This window comes from Pistacia vera, unplaced genomic scaffold (genome assembly GCF_008641045.1).
Source record: "Pistacia vera cultivar Batoury unplaced genomic scaffold, PisVer_v2 Contig471, whole genome shotgun sequence".
In the NCBI taxonomy this organism is placed as follows: domain Eukaryota; kingdom Viridiplantae; phylum Streptophyta; class Magnoliopsida; order Sapindales; family Anacardiaceae; genus Pistacia; species Pistacia vera.
Window position 1 is genome coordinate 338,666 of NW_022196303.1, and position 12,647 is coordinate 351,312.

The 12,647-nt window shown below is 37.7% G+C and overlaps 2 protein-coding genes across 3 annotated transcripts; both read left to right on the plus strand.

Annotated features, from left to right (window-relative positions):
- Nucleotides 1-557: 557 nt before the first annotated feature.
- LOC116146115 (putative F-box protein At1g65770) lies at nucleotides 558-2,342 on the plus strand. 2 transcript variants are annotated; one of them, XM_031431529.1, is made up of 2 exons: nucleotides 558-1,811; nucleotides 2,076-2,342. In XM_031431529.1, exon 1 carries the CDS (start codon nucleotides 621-623, stop codon nucleotides 1,770-1,772), a length of 1,152 nt encoding a protein of 383 aa, XP_031287389.1. In that variant the 5' UTR covers nucleotides 558-620; the 3' UTR covers nucleotides 1,773-1,811; nucleotides 2,076-2,342. The 2 variants fall into 2 exon arrangements, with proteins under 2 accessions (XP_031287389.1, XP_031287390.1); XM_031431530.1 differs by lacking the exon at nucleotides 2,076-2,342 and having other exon boundaries at nucleotides 558-1,001; nucleotides 1,446-2,058.
- Nucleotides 2,343-10,413: 8,071 nt separating this feature from the next.
- LOC116146100 (F-box protein SKIP23-like) lies at nucleotides 10,414-12,359 on the plus strand. The gene is made up of 2 exons (XM_031431512.1): nucleotides 10,414-10,652; nucleotides 11,518-12,359. The coding sequence occupies exons 1-2, from the start codon at nucleotides 10,414-10,416 to the stop codon at nucleotides 12,275-12,277; spliced, it is 999 nt and encodes a 332-aa protein (XP_031287372.1). The 3' UTR covers nucleotides 12,278-12,359.
- Nucleotides 12,360-12,647: the final 288 nt, after the last annotated feature.

The window sequence follows — 12,647 nt, forward strand, 5'->3', positions numbered from 1 at the left end:
CGTAGATTTAACCCTCCACACTAGTTGTCATATCTCTTTCACAGTTTGGCCATTACATTACATATGCATATTTTATAACGACTGATTGATACTTTTGCTCCTTAATCTATCACTCATTCCAAACTTTTTCATGCTCCGAAAGAGAATGTTGTCTAAGCCCTTTAAATTTTCATTTCCATCTTCTTTTAACTTTTAATCACCTACCTCTTGCTACTGTTAGCCACTCTGGTTGCATGTGTCAATTTCTTTGTATCGGATAATGTTGTCTTACTCTTATGTTGGGTTCTTACCGGACCCATAACATAATGGACTAGTTCTTGGGCGGTCTTTAATGGGCCATTCTGCCCGGCAGCCCCAGCTTGAATAGCAAGCAAGATCATAGTTTATTTATAAATATTATTTTCTCTCATTAATTGACTATGAATATTAAAATCAAGATTGAACATTAATTTTAAGGATTTTACTTGGCTCCCACGAGAAGTATAAGCTTGTCCTGTGAAAGTTTGACCATTGAACTGCATTATCCATTATTAATTTACCCCTTCTCGTCTTGTAACTTCGCCATCACCTTCTTTTTCACCATCTTCTTCCATCTCGAAAGTCACCCGTGTTTGCCTACAATGGACACGACCACCCCTGATTGGACCAGTCTTCCAGACCACCTTCTCGCTTCCATCGCAGGTCATCTCCCCACGCGAATCGATAATCTTCGTTGTCGCGCCGTTTGTAAATCATCTCGCTCCTCAATTCCTTCTCCGCCCAAACCTCTATCTCCACACGCTAACCTTAAAATCTCCATGCCATCACTTCCAGTTCCAGGCTGCCGCGGACATTTGGTGCTCGCCGAGTTCACTTTTTATGCCATCAAACCCCTTCCCAGTATCTTTAATCCACACCAAACTACGTATACATGGTTAGTCAAAAGCGAGGAATTGCACTCTGGCAAAGTTCGATTAGAGGATCCGCTTTCTAGAAGTCGTCTTGGAAACTTGTCCAACAAGGTACTCGAGTGTGAAAAGTTACCCCAGTCTTTGTACTTGTTGAATTATCGGGTCAAGGAAGTAGCTAAATCTTATAGACTTGAACAAGTTTATCAAGGTAAAGGTATTAAAAGAAGGAAGCCTGTTGTTTTCGGAAAGGCGGTTGCGTCTTGCCATGATGAAAAAGATGATGGGTTCGCCGTTATGACGATAATAAAAGGAATGGTGCTGGTTTGGAGAAATGTAGACAAGAAATGGACTAGAATAGACATGGATCATGCTTATTTTCATGATATAATTTATCATAATGAAAAGTTCTTTGCTGTGATGTTCCATGGTATTACTGTAACTGTGGACTCTAAGTCTTTGACTGTTTCTCAAGTTGCTGGTCCACAGCAGCTTCATCGTTTCTGGGTTTGGCCGTACTTAATAAAGTCCTCCCTGGATTTGTTTATGATTATGCAGAGCTGGCATCGGCGAAATCAACAATTTGAATTCAAGGTTTATAAGTTTGACGAAGAGAAACGTGAGTGGGTTGAGGTGATGGATGGATTGGACGATTCAGTGTTTTTTGTTGGTGATGATGATTCATTCTCTCTTTCTGCTAAAGAGTTCCCAGGATGTAAAGGGAATTGTGTTTATTTCAAAGAAGCTGATCCCTTTAAAGTTTCTGATTGCCACCCCGGAACCGATGGTTGGATTTTTGACTTGAAGGATGGAACAGTTGGAGGCCTCTCTGCTTTTCCAGGCTATTCTAACATCTTTCGGCCTAGACCAACTTGGGTGGAGTAGTGATTCACCTTCCGAATTGCTTAAATTTTAATTCAAAACGTATGGAGTCCTTTGTCTCAGCTTTATGTGTAATGTTTTGTGTACCGATTGCTCTGAAAACTGTATTAATTCATCAAACTAAGCAAAATTGTGATCTATTGTTCTCAAATATCAATTATTCCGGAACTTTATGAAATCTTTTAACTTCAATATAAAAAAATAATTGATCTGGTTGCGTTTTCACCGTATATGTCCTTTGAAAGTTATTCAAGCTCAGTAAAATTGTTTAGGGCCTCGGACTAACCAAGTTTGTCTCTATTGTAGGTATAGCAGAGCCTGTGGTCTTTCACCGGCAGTTGATGAAGACAAAGCAAGAAGTGCATTACAGATTTGTCTTTATATTGTATTACTGTAATTTATGTAAATGTTAATTTCATTTATAATTTAATGTTTTATTTCCAAGTAGGATTTTGGAAGCATAAAGCTGCTTAGTAATTGTTTACGCACTGAATTCTTGTGTGGCTTGGTGAAGAGTTGTCCTTTGTGATAAACAGTCTCTTAATTAAGCTTTCAATGAAGCCGTTTTCACTACCCAACAGCATATTGAGAGGTTCTATTTCTTCTTAGTGCACGCCAAATTCTTATTTTTCTAATTCACTTCAACAATGAATCAAAAATTCCATAAAATTCCATCCTCTCATCGCCACCACCACCATTGTCATCATCTTCAAGTTCCTCATACACTAAAACATCACTATTTTGGGTTGTGAGTCGATCATCACAATCTTTCACAGTGAATCGTACTCCATCAACAATACAAGCAGTATATTTAGACACTCGTTCATTAGGCTTACACGCTAATGAATACAAATCATCAGTAGCCTCAATTGCTCTTTGAGAACGTAACACTTTCATCTACCAAAAAAAGAAAAATATATTAGAATATATGATCAATATAAAAGTTGAAAACCATAAAAAAAATAAAAGGTAATAAGACTCCAAAATGTTCGACGACTTACCCGATGTTCAAGCTAATCAGGAAACAATTTTTTGTTGCTTTTTCAATATTTTCATCTCTGAAATATTAGTGCCTTCACTTTCTTTTTCTAATTCAAGCATGTGCTCACTAAACATTTTTTCATAAGATACAACAAAAGATTGAACAAAGTTAAAACATATCATATAAAATGACAAAATAAAAACCTCACAACAACAAAAAAATTCATAAGGTTGGCAAAATATCACTTACTCTAAATAATCAAGTAATTTCACACAATTATTAAGAATGCACCAATATATTTTATCAATTTATGCTTGTGGTAACTGTATCAGTTGCCTTCTACCATATGGACTAACTCTATGCTTGAAAATAGATGCATCACCAACTTTGTCATTGTCATCAAAATTACGCTCCAGTCTGTTGAATTTAGTCTCAACATCATGAAGATACATAAAACAGAATGTCAATGACTCATTAACAATGTATGCCTCGACAATAGAGCCTTCGAGTCTTGCTTTACTCTTTACATAAGATTTATAAGTTCCTAAAGCCTTTTCAATTGGATACATCCATCAAAATCCAATTGGTCCTGCAAGTCTTGCCTCACGTGATAAATGAACAACAGCATGAACCATGATATCAAAAAAGGCCGGTGGAAAACTCCTTTCTAATTTACAAAGTATTAACACAATTTGTTCCTCCAACTTGTGCAACACATCCTTTGTAAATGTGTTGCACAAATGAGTTGAAAAAAACAAGACAACTCCACCAATGTAGTATAAATGTCACATGGCAAAAATTTATGAATGCTAGTGGGAAGAATTCATTGAAGTAAAATATGACAATCGTGACTTTTAAGTGATCCAAGTTTACCATCTTTAACACTTGCCTTTTTTGACATGTTAGTTGCATAACCATCAGAAAATTTAATCGTCTTAAGAAAGTTACAAAAGTCTTTTCTTTCTTGTAGTGTCAAAGTGTATGTTGCACATGGTTTAATGTATCTATCACCAATTTTCACCAAATGCAATTCCTTCCTCATGTTCATATCTTGCAAATCCATTCGAGCTCTATCAGTATCCTTCGATTTTCCATCACTGCACAAAATTGTCCCAACAACATTATCACAAATATTTTTCTCCACATGCATGACAGCTATATTATGTCGTACTTTTAAAGATGACCAATATTCCAATTCGAAGAAAATATTTTTTTTCGTCCAATTCAATTCTGATGGTGTACATTTTCGCTTTCTATCTTGATTATTTCGGTTCTTTCTCAATTTCACCATCTCAACAATTCTTAATTGATTCAGAATATCAACCCCTGATAACTCCCTCGGTGTAGCTCAAGTTTCTAGTTTATTATTGTGTAATCGACTCCGTCTCCATGCATGCCCAAAATGTAAGAATCGTTGATGATCTGTTATACATATCTTAGTTCTCAACCGTGTAGATGAAGTCTCCTTGTTACATACTGGACATGCCATATAACCTTTAGTGATCTAACTTGATAAATTTCCATGTGCTAAAAAGTCGTTAATTATCCATAAGAGAGCAACATGCATTTAAAACTCTTGTCAGTTGAAAAATCAAATGTCAACATACCAACCAACCATAACTCTTTGAGTTCTTCAATTAATGGACATAAAAACACATCAATTTCTCTACCAGGTGATTGTGGCCCTAGTATAAGAAGAGACATCATCAAGTATGGCTCTTTCATACATTTCCACAATTGTAGATTATAGGGTATAAGAATAACTGGCCACATGCTATACGAATTATACATATTACCAAAAGGATTAAAACCATCCGAAGCAAGTCCCAATTGAACCTTCATCACTAGAAAATGATGGATATAACCCTATCGAACATTTTGAGGGCAATTAGTGTTGATTAGTTTTGTTTAATTTTAATTTATGATAGTAGTAGGATAGGGCTTTGTTAATAGTACAATTTAAGGTTTTTTTGTTTGTGTATGCTTTGTAAGTTGAGATAATTTTTAGGCGGTGAAAGTTTTGTTATTCAAAATTGAGGAATATTTTGAGAAACTAAGATACAATTTAGAAGTCAGAATTGTCATTGTGACTTCCACTAAATTTACATGTAGCTCTTGGCTTTGCCTTAAAGTTCAAAGTTTTCAATCTTTTATGATTATGGTAAAGTTCAAGGCCTTAAAGATTTGTCTAATTGTTTTCCCCATTTTGCAAGGTTTAGGAGAAGATTTTCGTTGTCAAGCACTTGGGTGGTCTTGTAAAAATCAGAGCTTTGAAGAAGGGGAAGACGAAAGAGGTTAAGAATGAAAATATTGCAGAGGAATGGTGTTTCCTTGCAAACAGGGAGGATCTTTCAGGATTTGTGATTACTTACAAGTAGGTTCGCCAATAGGTTCCAGTACTTGCAGATCTTTAAAGGGGGGGGGACTATACTGTTAAAGACACTTTCTATGAATCATGTTGTCAAATTGTGTGTGAAACTTTAAGATCAGCCCATAAATTATGTATGTATGGGGCAAAAATCATATACGAACCTTGTCAGATCCAGTAACAACATAATCACTCCAAATGGCTCGTGTCTAGCCCAATTTTAATTGGACCCACACTTAAATCCAACTTGTGGAAAGACCAACTAGCGAGATGACTCATTGTGTAGAACATCCTCTATGGGCCGACCCATCTATGAGTTAGTCCATACCACGAGTCAACCCTTCACAAGCTAGGTTACTCATGAGTTGGATCAGTCTATGATCAAGGTCACCCTACGAATTGGGTCAACCTACACTTTGGATCACTTCACAGTCGGTTTTCTACAAGTTAAGCTAACATAAACCCTAGCCATTAGCTGATTCATTCCAAGACACTTAAGCATACTAATTCATCCAAGATTTAATCTACATGAATTAATGCACCTAATCTTCCAAAATTAGTATTACAAGTTCATGTTCACTCAAACTCTATTATGAGAACAACTAGTTTACAAGTGTAATACCTGCTCTCTACTACTATTCTTATAATACATATGTAAATTATAGATATAAATAGTGTATGAAAGATAGTGGGCTGAATTTTTTTTTACTCATAAAATATAATTCTTTACAAATACAAAAGATATGTATTAAAAACTTTCTAATTAATACAAAAATCATAGTTGGTGGACAGTGGTGCCGATACTCTCTGTCCTCGACGTCCATCCGACGCTGCTCCTATTTCCTGCAAAACAGGGAAGAAACAACGGGTTGAGCACAACAATACTCAGTAGTAAATCCTATTACCGTCCCTGCAACTCACTCTTTGGTTCTTTCCTTACTTTATTGTTCTTCTATTTCTATTTCACTGTTTTTCTCTTTATTTCTAATACTTTATTCTCCTTTAACTCTGTTCTACTTTTTTATTCTTTCTTTCTTCTGTTTTTTCTCTTATTCTTACTCACTGTGAAGGAAATCATGGTTCTCTCTCTTATTCTCGTATATTCACCATGAAGAAAAAATCATGGGTTCTCTTATTCTCATCATAACTCTTACTAACCATGGAAGAAATCATGGTGCATGCATGTATGAGATGTACATGCAATTAATGCAAAAGAGCTGCATTGTTCCTTTCTTCTACTCTCTATTACTATAACTCAAACTCTCTATTCTTTCTCAAGCTTCTCAAGCTTTCTCATTCTTTAATTCTCTCTATTACCTCATTCTCATTTCTCAAATATTTCTACTAACTCGCTCTTTGAAGTCACGGCCCCATCTTACCGGAGCACGGCGGGACTTTCCCCGCTCTAACGTGACTTCTATTGATTTCTTTTGTCTCTCTTTTTGTCTCTCTTTCTCATAACTCTTTTTTGTTAACTTTCTGTTGGGTACGGTCTCATCTTACCGATGGCACGGTTGGGTACTCATCCCACTATTCGTACAACTAACTAATTGTCTCTCTTTATTTTTTTTCATGTTTGCTCATTTCCTCACTTGCATGTCACCGGCCTCATCTTACTGGAGGCATGGTTGGGTGGAGATCACAAAGCACCAACCCACTCTTCGTGACTTCTACTCATTCTCTGCGATCGGACTCGGTCATGCATGGATTCGGAACCTTTGCCACGTGAGTGTATTCTCTCTCTCTCTCTGAATGTACGACCCCATCTTACCAGAGGTACGGCTAGAACCTCATGTTCCACTCTTCGTGATGGTCACAACCCCATCTAACCGGAGGCACGGCTGAGGATCAAAAAGCACCCACTCTCGTGACTTTATCCATCACTCACGGGTTCCCCATCGCACAACCTACTCTATTCTCTTCTTTTCCTCTTAGATTCACAAAGATCTCTACTCTTGCTCGAGCTAATACTCATCTCTTTCTCAAGCTAGTACTCATAGTATAACTTAACTCTTAGAGTAGTCCATTCACAAGGTTCTCTACTCTTTCTCAAGCTATTACTCAAATGCACAACTAATGCCTATGATGGTGATGCTCATTAATGCACTTATGAAAGCACCAATACAATGTGCATCAAGACAGTCATTCTGTGTAGGTTACAATCAAGAAGGATAACTGAGTATACATATCGGATTGCTACGATTCTATCCTGTTTTAAAGCTTAGGAACAGGGCTATGACTTTTATGTTTTGGTCTAAACCCAGTTCAAACTTTAGATGCCCAAAACATTAGAAAGTCACGGCTGTGAAGGGCAGTTTGGTAACATGTTTTCACTTAGGCATTTCATCAAACAATTCATGTGCATACAAAAACTCTTCTCTAACTACAACTACTTCTCTTTTTTAACCATCCAAAATGGGAGGAAACTCTCTTTTATGTACATGGTTCCTATCATAGAAGAACACTCCCAAAATATCTACTCAATCTCCTCCAACTTCTATCTCAAACTCATCAACCCATCAACACTTCCCATAAAGAAAATTATCCAACAAACATAACATGAATACTCTTTCAGCTCAATTCTAACCAAACAAACACATATCTATACTCAATTTCTCACAAAGCATCATTTATACATGCATAAAGAAATCTCTCTTAAGATTTCTTAAACTTTAGCTTGAGTTGGATTATTACCCTATCTTGAGTAGTCTCCATTAAAGCTCTCTACTCTTGTTGGACCTTAGCTTTTTCTTATTTCCTAAGCATAAACTTAGTAAGAAATTAACCCTTACATAAATAAACTTATATCTAGAGTAGGAATTCTTACCTCTTCTTGCTTGGATCAATTCTTTGTCAAATCCCAACTCAAAACTCTCAAAAATCCCTTGGAAGATTGAGAGAGGAATTGAGAAAATGATGGATGAAGAGGCGGTGAAATGGGTGAAATGAAGGGGTTTTGAGAAACTAAACTCAATTAGCTCATAATATATACTCTTTCCATTTTGCCCTATACCTTACTTGAAAATTTCACCTTTATCCTTTAATTTATTACATCAACCACCCACACTAACCTATTCTCCATGAAATTTCTTTGTATTTACTCCCCACTTTTTCTGCTAATTAGGGTAGAATGGTCATTTTGCCTTTAGAGAGATTCTCTAGAAAACTAAAACAAAACTTAGTCGGCCCTTCGCCCGGGCGAAGGATTCTCTGTCGCCTGGTGAAGAATTACAGAATCGACATTGCCAATTCAAAGCTGACGTCGTCGCGACAAAGCTTCTTCTCACCCCGGCGAAGGCGTAACTCCAAATCCGCCAATCTTGATCAATTCGGGTAAACACTCAACCAAACCCAAAACATAAACTCAACCAAGGGCAACCAAACAACATGAACAATATACAAACTCATTAGGAGCAATTCAGTAACCCTTTAGGCCATACCATAAACAATGGCTACGTATCTCAAGTGGGGCGTTACAACAAGGATTCAAGCTTTTTTGGCTCACTATATAAACAGAGGTCAACCCTTTATTATTCATTCATCACAACCCCTCACTAATTGACTAAGTTCTTGCTTCCAAGAATCATTGCCTTTTCCTACCATAAAGTCTAATTCTAACTAACTCTACTTCGTACATAGAGCCGTGTTTTGGCTACTCTAGCACCGATAAGTCATGCCCTAGCCAAATGCTCCAATAAACCCTTCAGAGTGCCTATGACTGACATCACACCGGTGTCCTCCAAACCTTTGCGTTCACTTTTCTTTGTTTTTGTAAGTTTACAAGATTGTCAATGGCCTTATCCTCACAGGATCATCCTTGTTTGACTCAACCGTAGATTTAACCTCCACACTAGTTGTCATATCTCTTTCACAGTTTGCCATTACATTACATATGCATATTTTATAACGACGTTGATACTTTTGCTCCTTAATCTATCACTCATTCAAATTTTTCATGCTCCGAAAGAGATGTTGTCTAAGCCCTTTAAATTTTCATTTCCATCTTCTTTTAACTTTTAATCACCTACCTCTTGCTACTGTTAGCCACTCTGGTTGCATGTGTCAATTTCTTTGTATCGGATAATGTTGTCTTACTCTTATGTTGGTTCTTACCGGACCCATAACATAATGGACGTTCTTGGGCGGTCTTTAATGGGCCATTCTGCCGGCAGCCCCAGCTTGAATAGCAAGCAAGATCATAGTTATTATATATTATTTTCTCTCATTAATTGACTATGATATTAAAATCAAGATTGAACATTAATTTTAAGAGTTTACTTGGCTCCCACGAGAAGTATAAGCTTGTCGTGAAAGTTTGACCATTGAACTGCATTATCCATTATTAATTTACCCCTTCTCGTCTTGTAACTTCGCCATCACTTCTTTTTCACCATCTTCTTCCATCTCGAAAGTCACGTGTTTGCCTACAATGGACACGACCACCCCTGATTGGACCAGTCTTCCAGACCACCCTCGCTTCCATCGCAGGTCATCTCCCCACGCGAATCGATAATCTTCGTTGTCGCGCCGTTTGTAAATCATCTCGCTCCTCAATTCCTTCCGCCCAAACCTCTATCTCCACACGCTAACCTTAAAATCTCCCTGCCATCACTCCGTTCCAGGCTGCCGCGGACATTTGGTGCTCGCCGAGTTCACTTTTATGCCATCAAACCCCTTCCCAGTATCTTAATCACACCAAACTACGTTACATGGTTGTCAAAAGCGAGAATTGCACTTGGCAAAGTTCGATTAGAGGATCCGTTTCTAGAAGTCGTCTTGGAAACTTGGTCAACAAGGTACTCGAGTGTGAAAAGTTACAGTCTTTGTACTTGTTGAATTATCGGGTCAAGGAAGTAGCTAAATCTATAGACTTGAACAAGTTTCAAGGTAAAGGTATTAACAGAGGAAGCTGTTGTTTTCGGAAAGGCGGTTGCGTCTTGCCATGATGAAATGATGATGGGTTCGCCGTTATGACGATAATAAAAGGAATGGTGCTGGTTTGGAGAAATGTAGACAAGAATGGACTAGATAGACATGGATCTGCTATTTTCATGATTAATTTATCATAATGAAAAGTTCTTTGCTGTGAGTCCATGGTATTACTGTAACTGTGACCTAGTCTTGACTGTTCTCAAGTTGCTGGTCACAGCAGCTTCATCGTTTTGGGTTTGGCCGTACTTAATAAAGTCCTCCCTGGATTTGTTTATGATTATGCAGAGCTGGCATCGGCGAAATCAACAATTTGAATTCAAGGTTTATAGTTTGACGAAGAGAAACGTGAGTGGGTTGAGGTGATGGATGGATTGGGCGATTCAGTGTTTTTTGTTGGTGATGATGATTCATTCTCTCTTTCTGCTAAAGAGTTCCCAGATGTAAAGGGAATTGTGTTTATTTCAAAGAAGCTGATCCCTTTAAAGTTTCTGATTGCCACCCGGAACCGATGGTTGGATTTTGACTTGAAGGATGGAACAGTTGGAGGCTCTCTGCTTCCAGGCTATTCTAACATCTTTCGGCCTAGACCAACTTGGGTGGAGTAGTGATTCACCTTCGAATTGCTTAAATTTTAATTCAAAAAGTATGGAGTCCTTTGTCTCAGCTTTATGTGTAATGTTTGTGGTACCGATTGCTCTGAAAACTGTATTAATTCATCAAACTAAGCAAATTGTGGTCTATTGTCTCAAATATCAATTATTCCGGAACTTTATGAAATCTTTTAACTTCAATATAAAAAAATATTGATCTGGTTGCGTTTTTACCGTATATGTCCTTTGAAAGTTATTCAAGCTCAGAAAATTGTTTAGGGCCTCGGACTAACCAAGTTGTCTCTATTGTAGGTATAGAGAGCCTGTGGTCTTTCACCGGAGTTGATGAAGCAAAGCAAGAAGTGCATTACAAGATTTGTCTTTAATTGTATTAATGTAATTATTGTAAATGTTAATTTCATTTATAATTAATGTTTTATTTCCAAGTAGGATTTTGGAAGCATAAGCTGCTAGTAATTGTTTACGCACTGAATTCTTGTGTGGCTTGGTGAAGAGTTGTCCTTTGTGAAAACAGTCTCTTATTAAGCTTTCAATGAAGCCGGGTCAATACACTCTCGCCTCCATCGCAGAGCAGCTCCCCACACGAATTGATACGCTTTGTTTTCGCGCCGTTTGTAATTCATTTCGGTCCTCAATTCCTCCCCCGCCCAAGCCTCTGTCTCCACATGCGGGCCTTAAAATTCCCATGCCATATCTTGCAGGCCGTCGCGGACACTTTGTGCTTGCCGAGTTCACTTTCTATGCCATCAAACCCCTTCTTAGTATCTCCAATCCACACCAAAATACGTATACATGGTTAGTCAAAAGCGAGGAATTGCACTCTGGCAAAGTTCGATTAGAGGATCCGCTTTGAAGACGTCGTCTTGGAAACTTGTCCAACAAGGTACCCGAGTCTGAAAAGTTACCCCAGTCTTTGGACTTGCGGAATTATCGGGTCAAGGAAGTAGCTAAATCTTATAGACTTGAAAAAGTTTATCAAGGTAAAGGTATTAATAGAAAGAAGCCTGTTGTTTTCGAAAAGGCGGTTGTGTCTTCTTGCTATGATGAGAGTGATAATGGGTTCGCCTTAATGACGATAATGGGAGGATTGGTGCTGGTGTGGAGAAATGTAGACAAGAAATGGGCTACAATAATCATCGATTATGAGTTTCCTCTTGATATAATTTATCATAATGAAAAGTTCTTTGCTTTGATGATCTGCGGTGTTACTGTAATTGTGGACTCTAAGTCTTTGACTGTTTCTGAAGTTGCCGGTCCACCGATTGAGATTGCGATGTACTTAGTAAAGTCCTCCCAGGATTTGTTTATGATTACGAAGAACTGGCAACGGAGAAATGAACCAGCTGAATTCAAGGTTTATAAGCTTGACGAAGAGAAATGTGAGTGGGTTGAGGTGATAGATGGATTGGAGGATTCAGTGTTTTTTGTTGGTAATGATGGTTCATTCTCTGTTTCAGCTAAAGAGTTCCCAGGATGTAAAGGGGATTGTGTTTATTTCAAAGAAGGTCCCATTAGAGGTGGGATTATTGACTTGAAGGATGGAACAGTTGGAGGTTTCTCTGCTTTTCCAGGGTATTGTAACATCTTTTGGCCTAGACCAACTTGGGTGGAGTAGTGATTCATCTTGTTTCCCTGCCGAATTGTTGTAACTGTTGCTTAAAATTTTAATTCAAAACGTATTGGAGTACTTTGTGTCAGCCCTATGTGTAATGTTTTGCATCTCAGATTGCTCAAAAGTGTAACTGTTCATCAAGCTAAGCAAAATTTCATCTCTGGAAGGTTATTGAAAAGTAACATAGACTTTGTGTGCGGTCAATCCGGAGAGTATAATTCCTATTAGGTGAAAATATATTTAGATTGACTCAATTTGGAAGGAAGATATTCAGATTGACTTAGACTCCAACTAAGATAGCCGAAGATCATGCAACTTTCTAATTCTACGTATTTGAATCTTATCTCAACTCTATCATGTAAATGGGTACTAT